Source organism: Osmia bicornis, chromosome 3 (assembly GCF_907164935.1).
Source record: "Osmia bicornis bicornis chromosome 3, iOsmBic2.1, whole genome shotgun sequence".
Taxonomy (NCBI): Eukaryota; Metazoa; Arthropoda; class Insecta; order Hymenoptera; family Megachilidae; genus Osmia; species Osmia bicornis.
Genome location: NC_060218.1, coordinates 5399604 through 5417569, shown reverse-complemented (window position 1 = coordinate 5417569; position 17966 = coordinate 5399604). Strand labels below are relative to the sequence as shown.

Below are 17966 nucleotides of genomic sequence, written 5' to 3'. Positions count from 1 at the left end.
AAATATTTATATCTAATTATGTTTTTAAGTTTCTAAGTTTATTTGTTTTTTATTTTTAAGATGATAGTCAAAATGTTAATTGAACGATCCAGTAATCATATATTCTTTGCATCTGTTATTTGTAGTGATATTTTCGTTCCTCCAATTAAATCATTTATAGAAATCGTTCAATTTTCACTATACAATTTTTCTCCTTTCTTCCCTTTTCATGAGAACACTCATATACAGGAGACTGTTAAGGAAGCCTTATCGAATATCTCGGTGTCATTTAATTAATTAGTCGCGTGGATCTTTGCTTACGACTAACTAAACGAATCGATGTTTCAGGTCAGCGATACGGCAGCTTATCTTCGAGAATAAAATGCCCAAGAAAATAAAAAGGAACCACGAAGATGTAGAACACGATCTGAAACGAAACGACACTGTCCAAAATAATTATCCATGGCACGATAAAATAAATTGTGATCCTTTAAAAATCGAATCGAATAATTGTATTTCGATGATCAAAATCGAAGACGATTCGACGAATTTAACGAATACAGTAATTCTACCGATAGAAAGCATATTTCTTCCATGTTATGTCGAAAATGAGAATGATCATCTGTGGAACAGAATTGAAATGAACAATGAAAGAAACAAAATATCAGAAGTGCAAAGAAACGAAATATCAAAAGTACAGAGAAATGAAATTCTTTGCACAGAGAAATGCTCTGAACAGAAGAAGGAAGTTGAAAAGGTGCCCGAAGGGGACAGCCAAAAAGAGGAAGTTGATCAGATACTAGAGACCCTACGAAATGTCTGTCCAGTATGTCAGAGGCAATTCGACGACGAGAACCTGATGCAGAGGCACTATAAGAGGATTCACAAGGGACCTTACACTTGCTACAAGTGTCAGAAGGGTTATTATTCCAAGGTGGCCCTTAGGGAGCACGAGAAGGCGTCGCACAAGGTCGACTTCACTTTCTTAGAATGCGTCAATTGTCTTCAGAAGTTCAAGCATAAGCTTGGACTGAGGCGTCATCAGCTTCGTTTTCACAGCAACCTTGAAGCGAAGTTCGTCTGCGATTACTGCGACAAACGTTATAAATTGAAGAATGATTTGTCTGATCATATCAAGAGGACTCATACAAAACTGCCTAGCGTTTGCAAGTATTGCGGTAAATCAGTTAAGAACATAGTGGGTCACGAGTGGAAGCACTTGAAGACAGAGAAGAAAGTTAGTTATCATCATTTTTGTCATTTGTGTTTGAAGAAGTTTACGAATAACAATCAGTTGGTGAATCATTTGGTGCAGCATAAGGTTGGCTTCAAGTGTAACGTTTGTGAAGAGTCCTTTGATCTTCCTTCAGCTTTGCATAAGCACAAGTTTGTGAAGCATAAGCCTAGCTTTGTGTGTTCCATCTGCAAGGGGGCATTCACTGCTAGAAGTAGTTTTTACACCCATGTGTTGACCCACGATGGTATTAGACCATATAAGTGCGATGTTTGCGGTGAAGATTTTACACAGGGGTCCAGTTTACGTAGGCATAGGAAACACCACCCTGGACCACTTCCGCCGTTGACTACCACCACGAAAATAGCGGAAATTGCGAAGAAAATTTTGGATAAGGCTTAGGAGTTCGGCGAGTATTATTGGTTCTTGTAAAAGTGGTTTCGTTTGAAAATGTATATAGTGGACACTATGAGAAGATGTGTATTGAGGTATTTTTTAAGGCGTGTAGATTGTATGATGCTGAGGACAACTTTATTTAAGTGCCTCGATTTATTTAGGATTTTTATATTAATTGGAGTTTTTCATTTTATTATTTCATTTATTGGAACTTGACGTGGATATTTTGAAGAGAAATTATTATAGCTTTTATTTGGAGGACTTGAGTATATTAATATAATAATATATTATTATAGTGATATACTTCGTGTAAATACTTAAGTAAAACACTTAAGTAAACCTCTAATTAAGAAGATCAAAACCTCGCCCTTTTATTTAGGTACTCTTCTAAGGATTCTTAATTTACCTATATCGCTATTTTTTATTTTTTTTATTTTTTTTCACAATGAAATCAAGTGGAATTAATTAAGTATTGTATTAAGCTGATTCGAAACAGTTTTAAATATTAAAGTTTTTGATCCCCATCATTAAAATTTATTAATCTATTTATTTATGAAGCAGAAGAAACTCACTTTTTGTAATATTACATGAAACTAATAAAAAAAAATTTTATAATATATTTTATAATTAGTACCATGTGTCAAGTTTTTCTTCTAATTACTGTTTATTGTGTTTATTGGAACACAAAAGTGACTGTTTGAATTCGTATTTAAACGACACAGTTTGCAATAAAGTATGCATTAAACAATGAAGAAAGTAAGTTACAAATATCAGTATACTTCAAAGCTTGAACCTGTCTTCTCACGTGTTTCTCTACAGAAGAAAAGAAAACGATGAATGACGAAAAAAATGTTTCCGTCGATCGAGAAATTTCTATTCAATGATTCTCTAAGATATAAATTTCAACATTGATCTACAAGCATTTTGTGCGCTGACATGCGTTATCTTTGTTTCAGAGTACGAATCGTAAGACAACAAACGAAGCAAGACAAGTGTTCGTCATACTACTTAATAGTGGTCCCAGCGTCCAAACACGAAGATGAGAAAACAACACCTGAAGGACAATCGAACGCGGTTTCGTCGATTAATTTTAATCAACCAGTGTCGAAGGACCCTCTAGAAGTGCATAAAGAATCCACTGAAAAATCTGAGAATCAGTTGTCTTCGGAATCCAGCCAAAAGGGCGATGCTGAAGTGGACGACGTCCTTGCGAAGATCAAGAACATCTGCCCGTTTTGCGGGAAACGCTTCATCAATGATCTGATGGTGGAAGACCACGTGGCGATCGTCCATTGCAAGCCCTACAAATGTGACATGTGTAAGAAAGCGTATCAAAGTGAAAGAGCCTTGGAGAAGCACAAAGTGATCCATCAGCCTGACTATTTCTTCAAGTGTGACATCTGCAACGCGAAGTTCAAGAAGAGATACAGTGTTAAGAGACATAATCTACGTGTTCACACCGGTGACGACGAGTCCAAGTTCGTCTGTGAACACTGTGGACGTAGATATAAAGTGAAGACGGATTTGACTCTTCATGTGAAGAAGGCTCACAATTCAGAACCTCAGGTTTGTCGGTTCTGTGGTAAGACTGTGATCGACATCAGTGGCCACGAATGGAAGCATCGTAAGCGAAACAAAGAGTTAAAATACGAGCACCATTGCCATCTTTGTAACAAGAAATTCCGTCAGAGGATCATATTGGATAATCATCTTAGACTCCACGAAGAAGGTTTCAAATGTGAGGAATGTGGACAGAAGCACCGTAGCAGTCAAGAGTTAATAAATCACAGGAAATTGAAGCATCGTGAACCGAAGAGTTATCTTTGTACCATATGTCAGAAAACTTTTGCTTGCACCAGTAATTTCTATCAGCACGTTTTAACTCACGCTGGTGTAAGACCCTACAAGTGTGATATCTGTGACGAGGATTTCACTCAGCGGTCCAGCATGCTCAGGCACAGGAGACAGCACCCTGGACCCTTGCCACCCATGGAGTGGACACCTCCGCACGTTGCCGAAGTGGCCAAGAGTTACTTGCAGAACATGCAAGGTGATCAAGTAGATAAGAACAACGACGAGGATGGGAACTTATGATTGATCTGGAATTTTCAGCGAGCTACATTTACGGGATGGTTTAAAGTAGTTTTCTGTTGGACATCAAGATTATTGATATAGACGTTTGAGTTGGAAGAAAGTTAAAAGTACTTTGCAATCGATTATCGGTGAAAAATCAACGATTCTGATTTCTTTTTTTTTTTGGAAGGTAGATGTAATTGTATTGTTCATTAAGTTGATGACTGATGATATGATACATTAACTAGTACTTTTCTTTGAATGGAAAAATGAAGTTAATTTTAAGTATCTCTTTATTTGCAAAGAATTTTTATTTCAAGTATTCTAATACATTTTGTGTTTCTATGATTAATTGGGATAATTTCGAAATAGTGTGTTATTATTGATTAATAAAATTTCCACGCAATAAGTAAACATCAGTAAATTGACTAATGATTTCTATTTCTTAGAATGATTAGAATTTAAAGGACAATTTCGTTTATGTATATTTGTACATACATAAATCACTTCTCAGGATACAGTCACAGCAGTTGAAGTATAATAAATTAATCATCACATTTTAATTCTAAACTTCATACAATTAATTAAGTATATGCGTTGTTTAATCCTCTTAAGATTGCTTAATAAATATAATTTAATATATCAAATGTATGACAATGAAGGAAAATAAAATTGGATCATTTTAATTGTATGAAATATTCAAAATATTAATATTATTTCTATTTGCCGTTAAACATTGTGACCTAATATTTTCTTAAAAAATTAACGAAAAAGATCATTCGTCAAGGTATCACCAATGAACGAGGACATATATTTCATAAGAAAAAAAAAACACAATTTAGAACCTGTACGTAAGTCTTCTAATAAAGTGATTACAACCAAAACACTGAATAAAAGAAAGCTTTACCTTCCACTGGATCTAAAGGAAGAACCATTTATTCTGGAACTTGCCAAGTGGCAAGTTCTCCAAAAAAAAAAAAAAAAAAAGCGAACACGCCGGTGCATGCTCGTGCGTGGTTAGCGATGAAAAATAAAATAAAAAATCACCCTGTCCCTTTTCGATATCGACTGACTAGCTTTATGGTTTTTTAGGTACAATGCGCTAGACCCCCTCGCTCCAACTTTTCTGATAGTAAAACTAGAGGAAAATTACTTTCGGATACCGACGTCGCTGAGTGTCTTCATGATGAAGGAGCCAGCACCGGGCGGAGAAGCGAACGGTCAGCCTTCGAAAGCGGTCGCGAAGAGCAACCAGTCGGAAGAGAAGACTAAGAGCAACTCCTCCAACGCCGATCAGTCGATCGAGGACCTAGACGACGTGCCGTTGGACTTCCGGAAGAAGCTGCAACAGGAGAAGAACATGTACCCGGGTAAGCACATGTCCCTGAAGAGACTACACACCTGCGAGATCTGTTACGCGACGTTCGATCGTAAGAGCAAGCACACCAGGCACATGCTGAAGCACAGCAACTCTCGGCCTCACAAGTGCGCCATTTGCACGAAAGCGTTCAAGACCACAGCTCATCTCAGCCGGCACATGGAGGTCCACGACGAACCGTTGACCCTGCACGCGTGCAGCATGTGCGACTTCAAGGCACGCACCAAACCTTACCTGAAGATCCACTACATCAGGAAACACACTCAGGACTACAACTACAAGTGCGAACAGTGCGGCAAGATGTTCAAGGTTCAGTCCGACTACACCACCCACGTTAAGGACCACGACGCGGAGTCCTGCGTCTGCGACATATGCGGCTCGTCTTACCCGAGCAAATCCTCCCTCTACTTTCACAAACACTACAAACACAAGACGAAGGTGAAGTTGTTCCAGTGCGAGACCTGCAAGAAGAAGTTCAAGTCGCAGAAGAACCTGGACAATCACATGGAGCTGCATAAAATTAAATACGTATGCGAGCAATGCGGCATGGAGTTCAAGAGCAAGTACGGTCTGACGAAACATCTGAGAACTCATTCCGGGGAGAAATCTTATTTGTGCGCGATTTGCGGAAAGACATTCGGCTGCCTCAGCTCCCAGAAGATTCATCTGTTGACCCACGTTGGCGAAAGGCCGTACGTATGCGATATTTGTGGACAGAGTTTCACGCAGAGATCGCCCATGATGCTCCACCGTAGGAAACATCCTGGGATCCATCCTCCGCCACCCCCTATCAAGATCACCAATCTTCTCCACGGTGTTCAGGACAAGATCATCGTGAACAAGAGCAGCAAATAGACGGGATGATAAATTTTAATCAGATTTTGTACACTTTTTTATATAACGTTAGAAGAGGAATTGTTGTCCGGAGGATTGGGACTTCTTTGAGGGAGGTTTTTGTACATTGAAGATCGTGTGAATCGAGTGGTACGATGAATTGTATTTCGAATTCTCGGATGAAAGACTACGTTTTTTTGTTACCCCGTTGTGCACGAGGAATCGTTGTGGGACTGTACGATCGTCGGTCGTGGAATACGTAAGTTTTTGCATCTGATAGATGGATTTATTTGAATGTAACGATTTCGAGGAATCGGATAAGTTAATTTGGAGAACCTTTGTGATTTTTTTTTTATATCGTCATTGATTACATTTTAATGACTTGTGAATTAGATTAATTAAACCTCTTTTTCTTTTCTTTTCTTTTTTTTTTAAATAAATATAGATTTTGGTTTTCTTTGACTTTAGTAACGTTTGGTATATTGTGTTGTAAGTTTTCCTTTACCCTTTTATTATCTTTTTATCTTCGAATGGGATTGCGTGCGAAATTTTGTAAAATTCTTACAAATTTTCATGAACTGCTTAAACAGATAATTACCCTTTCTGTAGATTAAAAAATTATTTCGCATCATTTTGTAAAAGTAGAAATATACATTTGTTCCGATGCACTTTAGGGGTGTTCATTTCAAGACATAACGGATAGAAATAATAAGAGTAAGTTTTCGTATTTTTTACCTCTGATTTTTAGTTAACTATTGTACTGTACAATATAGCATTAGTGTAATGTGCAGACTGAAAATCTGTTTTGATTATTAAAATTTTTTTTCCGATATAATGGGTTGAAGTATGATTTTTAAAAATGTCGCAAATAAACAAGAGTTACTTCGCAAACGACAGTTTTTTTATGCATGTGAATATAAGTGTAACAAGAGAACTGTAATATAGATAATGGTATTCTTATGAAAGAAAATTATAATGTTTGTAAATTTGAAGAAAAAAAGAAGAAAAAAGAAATATACGTGCACACGTGTGTGTAACATCATGTAAAATATATCATTCTTAAAAGCTGTATCAATATTGTACAGGAGAATAATTTTTCAACAATTAACTGTAGAATTTACAGCTTTTGATTTACATGAAAAAAAAACACAATTAACAGTGTAGTGCAACCTCCACGATCTTTTTCATGTTTATAGCTGAGCATTTTTTATATTATGTCTGAATGTACAGAAGATTGTATATGAAGCTCGTTAATCGACATACGAAATAAAACGCAAACGGATGCAATTATTTTATTTCAGAATGTTTCATTGATATAACAATTGTACGGTAAATTTTTCTTTTCGATTTTCTTCCAATAAAAGAAAATATCTTTATTCTCGTTTGCTTAGAATTTCGCTGCAGAAATTCATCAAGCTGTTACAAAATTATATTTTTATATAATTAACAGATCTTTCTTATTTTTAGGTTTCTCATTTTTAAAATAAATATTTTCTTCTACTGTTAAGCAACAAGGAAGAAGAATTCATCATAGCAGACATCGAGCAATTTTCTGATTAATTATCCACAGTATTATTTAAAGAATTACATAATTCAGCAATTATAAATGAATTTTTGAGTTTACTCAGTTTTTTGAAATTTCTTCAGTAAACTACACTTCAAAAATGATATCAAGATCGAATTCTTGTTAATAAATATCAACTCAATTGCTTAACTCCTTTTTTATACAGAATATTAGAAGCTCGTTGAAGTTCTAAGTGGAAGAGAAAATAAACGCTCCCTAAATTTGTCCACCTGACAATGAATAAACCTTTTGTACTTACTCGTTTCGTTCATGTTTTAGGAAATCGACGCAGCAAATAAATCAGAAGCACAAATCCACCGTCGGTGCTCAGCCAAAAGATGAATTAAAAGCATCAAGTAAACCGGCAACTGTTCTCCAAAGAAGACTCCTCTTTCGATCTTCAAAAATACGCAGACACAAAAGTAATAAAAGCTCCACTTACAAAATAAAATACGAAGATCATATCGATCTTCAAGAAGAAGAATCAAGTAACAAAGAGAAACCTCCACTAAAACGCCCCCCTAATAAAAAATCACCCATGGATTCTAATAATTATTCAGATAAATTACAAAATAAGAATTCGTCGCAAGAAGATCTATACAAGAAGCTTCATGATGGTACATACACCTGTGATATTTGTCAAACAACATTTGAGCAGAAGAGCAAGATCCTGCGGCATATTACCAGCAAGCACAGTTTCCATCGTCCATTCAAGTGTCAGACCTGTGACAAAACCTTCAAGTACAAATGCGACTTGAAGGCACACAAATTGGTTCACCAAGAAATTGATTCGAGTTTGCTACACTGCTGTGATAAGTGCGATTATAGGACGAAGACGAAGAACAACCTGAAGTCCCACTACATCAGAAGGCACACTGACGATTACAAATTCGCCTGCGAACACTGTGGAAAGCGTTTCAAGATGGAATGGGACTTGAAATTTCATGTAGGAACTCACAGTAATTCGCAGCACATGTGTGATGTTTGTGGGAAATTTTATACAAGTAATTATTCGTTGTACAAGCACAGAAAAGTGGCACATTTGAATGAATACAAATTTCAGTGTACCGTTTGTAATAAGAGGTTGCTTACACAAGAGAATTTAGACAATCATATGCAACAGCACAGTAGAACATACGAGTGCAAAGAGTGCGGAAAAGTGTTCGCCTCGAAGAGGTACCTGGCCACCCACACGACCACCCACACAGGTGTGAAACCGTACACGTGTCAGATTTGTAAGAAAAACTTTCGAACGTCGCATATGAGGAACACACATTTGTTAACGCACTCTGCAGAGAGACCACATATCTGTGACCTTTGTGGACAGTCTTTTAAGAGGAGGTATTATATGATAGAGCATCGGAGGAAGCACCCTGACGCCCATCTGTCGTCGCCTCCGGTGCCTCTTGGGAGAAAGAGAAATGTTGGTGAACTGGATGGTCAAATTGTGACTGAATATCGAGCTGAGATTTCTTTGTAATATAGCAATTAGTAGATAAGAAGAATCTGATAGTTATTTATGGAATTGGCAATTAAATTAGTGACCTATTGAAAAATTGGAAAACTGAATAATTGCAAGTTTCAAGTGGGCTTACTTTGGTTGAAAATTGTATATTTAGAGAAATCGATATAAGCTAGACTTACAAAATTAGATACTCAAATTACCAAAGGAAAAAATAATTTAATTGCCAATTTAATACTTAGATTTTTGTACTTACTTTCACATACTCCAGTTTTTGTTCCCACAACTTTGTGCCATTGAATTAAATTTAACGTACCAGCTGCGAATTTAAATCTGAGGTCGAAAAGAAACTGTTGATTTCAAAGAGATAATGAAAGTAAACAGTGATTTGTAAAAATATAATCTATATGATGTGATATGGCAATCGTATTTTACGATACTAATGAAACGGTTAGCATTAAGTACTTAGAGAAGACTGGAATAAGTTGTACATACAAGGTATCTTAAATAAGATCTACTCTGTGAAAAGTGTAAACTCCTTACGAAATCTTTTACCATTTTATAGAAGGGAACATTTTTTAAAAAGAAAATGTACCTTTTTCTTACATGAAAGCTTCAAGAAGATACAATAACGATAAAAAATTTTAAAAATATATCATTGAAGCCTTCAAGTAGGAAAATATTCGTTTACATTTGAAAATATTTTTTTATTTATATGTATAATATTTTATTGAAGAAAATATTCGTACATTTTTATATTTAGGCTTTTACAAGCTTATATCCATCCCAGTTTATAAATTTTTAGCTGTAGTTAAGAATTCCATTCGATGTTAATGTATATTTAATAAACTTCCTAAATCCTACATAAGAAAACAAGAATAAAGACCACACGAATAGTGCACACCACGAAAGTTCATTTTAAACCCGCTATTTCTATTCGAATAAAAATCGCATAAGCATCCGTTAAAGACATCTTAGATCTACAGTAAGTAACGTTCATGTACCCGAAAGTAACGTACATTTCATTAAAATTAATCGAGTTATTTTGATTTTGTTTTAGGGAACGCGTTTGCTGCAAGAAGATGACGACCACCGGTACTTCCGGTCACCTCGACGATAAATCAGTGATGGACAGTATGAAATCTGAAGAAAATTCAAAAACACTCTCAACTGTGTCATCTAAGAAGGAGAACGAAGAACAACATAAAAATGTTCAAAAAACAAATTATATGGGATCTTTGATGCATCTCTGCGAGGTCACCATCGATTCCTATACCTGTGATAAATGTGGCATTAAATTTCCTGTGGAGACTATGCTGAACAAACATAAAATATTTCACAATTTCAACTCCTGGCTTCGCAAAGAGCGTCTGAGTAACAGAAATCAGTTTAAAATTTCAAATAAACAAAATAGACAAATGAAATCACAGAAACTATCAGAAGACCAGAAGTACATCTGCATGTGTTGTGGTTTCCATTGCAACAGGAAAGCCAGTTTAACTGTGCACATAAAAAAGGAACACAAAGAAATTTCTTGTATAATTTGTGATCTTAAATGCAACGACTATTCAATTCTAGACAAACACATGGAAAATCATAGAAACAGGAGATGGATGGTGTTCAAGTGCAACGCCTGCAGTTTTGTTAGTAAGATGAGCAGTAGTTTGGTTTCTCATCTGGCCCAGACTCACCGTAAGACTGATACCAAGATTACTTTACAGAAGAAGAACAAGAAAAACGATAATAAATCTAAAGAGAAGAAAGAATCAGAAAAAGTATACTTGAAAGAAGAAATCAAGGATGCTCCCAGTGTCTCGTCCTCTTCAGACTCAGACAGCAAGGATGAATCATCATCAGAAGTTAACAAGAGCCCTGAGAAAGATTCTGGAAGGCAGCAATGCGATTTGTGCGACTTTGCATGTTCGAAAAAGAGCACCTTATATTCCCACAAGCGTCGCCACAAGGTGGACATTGCTGAGGTGTATCTCTGCAACGAGTGTTCCTTTAAGACCAACAAGAAATCATCTCTGTATTCACACATAAAAAGGAAGCACAGGCCAGCAAAGTCCCTCACAGCTGATGGTCAGCCACAGCTATTCTATTGTACCCAGTGTGAATATAAGAACAAAAATAAATATGAACTGAAGGTGCACTTTGCCAGAAAGCACACTAAGGACTTCAAGTTCTCTTGCGAGATATGTGGGAAGAAATTTAAGGTGAAAGGTGATCTAACTAATCATATACGCTTCAGTCATAAAGAACAGCCTGTCATGTGTGATGTTTGTGGGAAAACCTGTCCCAATAGTAATTCTCTGTATGTTCATCAGAAGTTCGCTCACTATAAGGCACAGTACGAATGCCACCTGTGCAAAAGAAGGATGGTTACTCAGGAGAACTTGAACGAGCACTTGATCAAGCAACACGAGAATAGGAAAGCTGTGATGTGCGAGGAGTGTGGGAAAACCTTCACCAGAAACAGCAGATTGAAAGTACATATGAGAGTCCACACAGGAGACAAACCATATACCTGTACCATCTGCAGCAAATCATTCGCTCGTAGAACAGCTATGAAGCAGCATTTGCTGATACACACTGGCGTCAGGCCTTACGTTTGCGACATTTGTGGGAAGGCGTTTACGCAGAAGCCTGGATTGATCAGCCACAGGAAGTCCCATCCTGGATCACATCCTCCGCTTCCAAGAATCTTTATTGATCACATATTGCACGATGTTATGAACAAATGAGATACCTGACATTTGGGAAGGGATATTGTACAGTGAACTATGATGTGTGATTAACCCTTTCGCTTTGGGGTGTTGCGACGAAATCTGCTCATTGTTGATGCAATCCTGATCACTCGACACATGTATGGTGTTCTTTTTTTGCTTTATGAAATTTGTGATGAAGTTTATTATAGTAATTAGAATTACTTTTTGAGAACAGCGTAATTTATTTTAGTATGTTCTTTGGAATATAGTATTTTTTATGGAGACGTGGTTTATGTATGGAAGTTAATCTCTTTGAAAGTATGTATATACGATTTTTGTACCTAAGCTTTTATTATTGAAGGACGTATATATACGTCGGAGCGTCCACGTTTTCAAAGTGTATATACGTACACTATTTCAAGACGTATTTGTACGCTCGAGTGTCTACTTTTCGAGGACGTACATATACGTTCTCATTCCCTGTAATCGAAGGCGTAAATATACACCGAGGCGTCCATTTTTTTTCTAGAGCGTATATATATTTTTGCTCAGACGTCCACTATTTCAAGGCGAATGATCGCTTTTCGATGACGTATATATACGTCCTCATCTCTATCAACCGCGGGCATTTACACATATACGCACAAACTTTCACTTTTCAAATGCGTATATATACGCTCTTGGAAGCGAAAGGGTTAACGCGTGCTGATTCTTTTCAGCGATCCTATTTCTTTTTCATTTTTAAGGCGTCGACTGTCGCAACGAAAACAAATTCTATATTAATAGAAAAAATATTATTAAAGTTTAGAATACCCTACTCTAATTTTCTGATAATTTAATTATCTGTTGTGAAATGAACGTATTAATTAGGGATGGGTTTGAAACTAATTTTTAAATTCTCGAAACTCTTGAAATTTGAAGTGTTGTTTTTAATAGAAAGTATACATATAGGTATGTCTTGTTTTACAAATTAAAGACAACGTTTTTGCACAAATCTTAATTGTTTTTTTATTAATTTATTTTATACTTCAAATCGTGAGAAAATTAAAAAGTTTCGAATTCTTGAAACTTGAAATTTTTTTGGGTTTCAAGGTTTCAACGTTTCGAGGAACCCATTTCTAGTATTAAGGGATTGTGTAATATCAAATTACTTGTAAGCGATAGTTTATCAGCTGTACTATTTTTCCAGCTAAATAGTATCATTGTAACATGTAACATTACCCACGAAGATTGAATGTTTCTATGAAGAGGAATAATCTGTAAGCACTGTAGAATACTTGAAATAATCATTCAGGACTTTACTTTGTATATTCTACTTACAAAAAAATGTGTCTTATCCCTACTATCTATGTTCACGCCAGATAACTGACCGGAAATCATTATTAATCTATTCTGTTTGTAAGACTCTGTAAAACATACATGGAAAAATCATTTCTGTGTAATATATTTCATATTAAGTTGAAAAATTGCAAGGTGTTGAAGGATACATTTTATTACAGTGAAATGTGTATATAGAGGAGAGAGATGAATAATTTATCAATATTTAATTGCCCAGCAACAATATATCTACAATTGTAAGTTCCGACACGATTCTGTTTCCTACACATCAAACCGTACGACACGACGTATATATACGTCGACCATTGCTTGTTGAAAACGCAGTTTCATTCACAGATCATATATTAAGAAACATAAGAAAAAGAAAGTGATGGCACAGAAAATAAAATAACAATGGCGCTGTTGCGTGCGATACCTAACTGACTGTTCTGTGCTTTTCAGGACCCTAAACGGGAACGGACGTTTCCTGTACGGCAAGGAATCGATAGCGATGCAACCGTGGCAGGTTGTCGACGTGGAGGGTAGTCTCTACTACGCCTTCCTCCCAGCGAATCAAGGGGATAATCTCTCCGAATTCTCCAAATCGACCGAAAAGTTGTCGGAAGAGAACAGAAACAACACCGACGACGACGAGAAAGATTTCATCGTCCCCATCGAAGAGAAAACATCGCAGGCGGACGAGAGGTGTACGGTGAAGGTGAAAGAGGAGGATTTCGAGGAAGACATCGACGAAAAACCCGAGGAGGTTTACGCCTGCAAAGAATGCAACATTTCTTTCCCCGTGATACAGATGCTGAAGCGACACCAAAGCGCTGTCCACGAGCAGGCACAGCGTTACAAGTGCAAGGTCTGCCTGAAGGTGTGTCGCAGTCTGGTAGCATTCAAGATGCACGTCGCCTTAGAGCACAAGGAGGAAGAGGAACAGAATCCGAAGGACAACGACAGTCTGACCTACACCTGCAACTTCTGCGACTACGAGAGCACCAACAAATCCACCCTCACCTCTCACATAAGCAGAAAGCACGCTGGCAAGGCTATAGACAAACGAAGAGGCAGCTACGGGTCAAGTACAGAGCCGAAAGAGTACTCCTGTAACGAGTGCGAGTTCAAGTGCCAGAATCGTCGCAAATTGAAGGAACATCTTGAGCGCAAACACGCTTCTGAATACAAATACGACTGCGAGTATTGTGGCAAGAAATTCAAGGTCAAAGGCGACATGAGGCTACACGTACGGTTCAAGCACAAAGAAGGACCCATTGTCTGCGACGTTTGCGGAAAGACCTGTTCGAATAGCAATTCTTTGTACGTACACCAGAAGTGGGCTCATTTCAAGCCCAAGTACGAGTGCGCCATTTGTAAGAGGCGAATGGTGACCCAGGAGAACCTGGACCAACATATTCTATTGCAACACGAACGAAGGGAGAGCTTCGTTTGCGAGGAGTGTGGTAAATCCTTCTCAGAGAATCATCGTCTGAAGCAGCACATGATGACCCATACTGGGGACAGGCCATACGACTGCCATATTTGTGGCAAAGCCTTTGCTCGGAGAACGGCTTACAGGCAACATTTACTGATCCACACTGGGAAACGGCCTTATATCTGTGATATCTGTGGCAAAACGTTCACCCAGAAACCTGGCCTCATCTGCCACAGAAAGTCGCACCCTGGTGTGCACCCACCGTTACCTGTGGTGCACATCGATCACATTCTCAGCGATTTCATGAAGAAGGATTGATCGTGAACTATTGTGTTTTATAGCTTGATGGATTATGTTGAGGGTAATTGAAGAGGTTATGTCATCCTGAAGGACTTAAGAATGGTTTTCTCTAAAAGTATAAAAGATATGGAAATTATTCTTATATGTATTTATAAAACGAGCTTTTGTCTGGAATCTGAAATTTAAAGATGTGGAGAAAGAAACAAAATGGTGACATTGGAGCTGAAATAGTGTATCCCTTCCCAGAGTTCCTAGAATTATTTCTTCCTTCTCATTTATTAATATTTTTCTTAAATCCATATGTCTTTCTTTAGCAAATTTAACGTAGGTATTTAAAACTTCGTGTTTTTCTTTAGCTTTTTAGCTAAAGCCTTCTTTATTTTAAATCACAATTTTGATGACTTGTGGGGCAGAAGCCACCATTTTAGCTCACACGCCGCCATTTCGTTTCCTTTTTCATGTCTTTAAATTTTAAATTCCAGACAAAAGTTCACTTAATAAATACACATAAACATACATTTGGTATTTTTTATACTTAAAAAAAAATCGTTCTTAAAGTTACATTTGTTTCCATCAATTGAAAGATTATTGTTTTACTTATAATGTTGATTAATGTAAGGGAAAGAGGCATTGAAGTTTGTAACTATTCGTCTAACATCGTGTAATTTGTAATTACTTAACTTTTAAGTATTTGTTGCTAGTTTCTACGCGTTTTATACGTGTCATTATTGTGCTATGTTCGGTTTAAATGTTTATACGCTATGATCTTTGTAAAAAAATGAATAATTTAAGGGATGGATATAGAGATTTATGATGAAAAAAAATATGTACACGGGGAGAGATTATGGGAGTTTATTTTGTGCACAATCTTGCGACAGATATACAGGGTGCCTAAAAAATTGCATCCTGTGCATATTTTTCATGAATCCTATTGAAAAATGCTTGCTCGTAATTGTTTACAATTATTTAAAATAAAACGAGACGGATTGTGAAACCATTTAACAGATTTGTGTAATATAATGAGGAATTAAAAAGAAATTTTTATTATATTTGTTCTTTAAAAAGTAGATTAAATTATTTTTCTTATTCCATTTTTAATTTTATCAAAACTCATTTTTATTTTATATAGTGAAATACAGTGATTTAAATGGAATAGAAGAAATATCAGAAGAATTGCAGTATTTTAATTTTCAGGTACGTATTATATTTTGGATATTTGATAAATTTTAAAGACGTGTCACGATTGATAAGATAATTTTAAATTTAACCATGATTTTATTTTTCAGGAAATTCTGTATGACTATTTTGGGAAGGTGATAGCAACAGGGTCATCTTGAACAGTTAATCAATAATTGTGCATCCTTGGAGTGTCATAAAGAGAAATGGTTGTCTCTATAATGGGTCACCATCGATGATGCAGTTAAAAATACAATACATAATCTTGTTTTTTTTTCCAATTAATAACAAGTAAAATTCAGTATAAATATTAAATTATTTTTTATATTTTTCAACAGAAGTTGTAAAATACTACATCATCGACAATTATTCGATGTACTATTTTAATTATTACACAGAATAAAAACATAGTCTCTATTATTATTCCCCAAAAATACAATCATCAATTTTTTACCTGATCGCAATAATTTCTACTCTTCTCAACGTGATCTTTAACTTTGATTGTAAGTAATTCTTCTAATTAAACACCATCCTGTTAGAACTGTAATAAACCTGACTAATATTTCTGTTTCAGGCGGCAAGGATCTACCGACCAACTCAAAACTACGAGAAACTCTAAAGAAGAATCAAAACCATCTCGAAGAACCGTCAAAACTCTAATCATCTGTGATATCTGTCAGAAACAGTTCAAAAGAACTTATCTCTTAAAACGACACAAACAGAGGCACGAGAATCAAGCGAAGAGGGATACGACCCTTAAGGGATCCTCCTTCATAGAATTAGCCTCTGAGAAACAAGAAGCACTCTCTTGTCTGACCTGTGATTTCAAGTGCAATAAAAGATCAACGATGATCGCACACATGACTGAAAGTCACAAGGATTCCAGCAAAAGCAGATTCACCTGTAGGGAAAAATTCGCTTGTACCATTTGTGGGCTGCTGTGTTCTAGAAAAGAAACCCTGAAATCTCATTTCGTGCGCAAACATACTCAACGTTACCAGTTCTCCTGCGAACACTGTGGCAAGGAATTCAAGATCAAAGGTGACTTAACGACACACACCAGACTGAACCATTTGGAACCACCTGTAGTGTGCGACGTGTGTGGAAAAACGTGTAGGAATCGTCATAGTTTATACACCCATCAGAAGTATGCCCATTACAAGGCTAAGTTTGAGTGTCCAGTTTGTCGCGCCAGATTGGTCACCAAGGAGAACCTGGACCAGCATATATTATTGCAACACGAGAAGAAGGAGAAATTTATTTGCGAAGAGTGTGGCAAGACTTTCTTTGATAATCATGGTTTTAAGAAACACTTGAGAATACACACTGGCGATAAACCCTACAGGTGTACAGTGTGCGGTAAAGCTTTCAGCACGCACAGCAGTTTGAGTCAACATCTGCTGTTGCACACCGGTGAGAGAATCTACGAATGTGACGTTTGTAGTAAATCGTTTGCTCAGAAGGCTGGACTGATATGTCACAGGAAGATACACTCTGGAAGCTTACCTCCTCTTCCAGTCATGCACATTGATCATCTGTTGAAGGAATTCACTAAGGAGTGATGGAAATGTTAAAGGTGTTGTTTCTTTTATTTATAGGATTTTATCAAAGGAGATACTGTTTTTTTATTTTGAATCACGAGCAAGACTGTGTTTTTTATTTTGTATATTATAAGAGAAATTTATAGCGAACGATTGTTAAGATGTTTATTGAAAAAAGAAGAATTGTATTGCGTTGACATTTTATAGACTTTGTATATTAATAAGGAGAGTTGAATATACTCCAACTATTTGTAACTCTTTGTATGCTGGAAATAAAGTATTTTCCCTATCAGCAACACACGTCGATCCCTGATAGACACTTTTTCTCTGCTTTCACTTCTCAAGCATTCTTCACCACTAATACGCTATTGTAGTCTCCGAGTCAAATTGCAGCAACCCTTTAATCGTATGTGGTCGCGTGCAATTCAGGCTTTTTTTAATTAAGAGGAATTATTTTGTAGATTAGGATCTCCCTGAAATCCAAGGCAAGTGGTGAAAGGCTCTTCTTACTCTTAGCCAGAGGAAGCCTCGTTGCACCCAACTGTACACTTGGGTGCTACTTAGGC

The 17966-nt window shown here is 36.6% G+C and overlaps 1 protein-coding gene across 8 annotated transcripts in view; it reads left to right on the top strand.

Annotated features, from left to right (window-relative positions):
* Window positions 1-17966, top strand: part of LOC114872300 (zinc finger protein 436-like) — a 47679-nt gene that overhangs the window by 25158 nt on the left and 4555 nt on the right. The window contains exon 5 of one of the 8 annotated variants that reach the window (XM_029179388.2): window positions 13408-15730. The exons of 1 other annotated variant lie outside the window; for it this stretch is intronic. In XM_029179388.2, coding sequence (XP_029035221.2) covers window positions 13408-14701 — 1294 coding nt within the window. In that variant the 3' untranslated portion in view covers window positions 14702-15730. Of the gene's footprint in view, window positions 1-327; window positions 2135-2565; window positions 4369-4774; window positions 6040-7737; window positions 9677-9980; window positions 12930-13407; window positions 15731-17966 lie in introns of those variants that run through there. 6 more of the 8 variants (XM_046285193.1, XM_046285199.1, XM_046285201.1 and 3 more) reach the window with 6 other exon arrangements.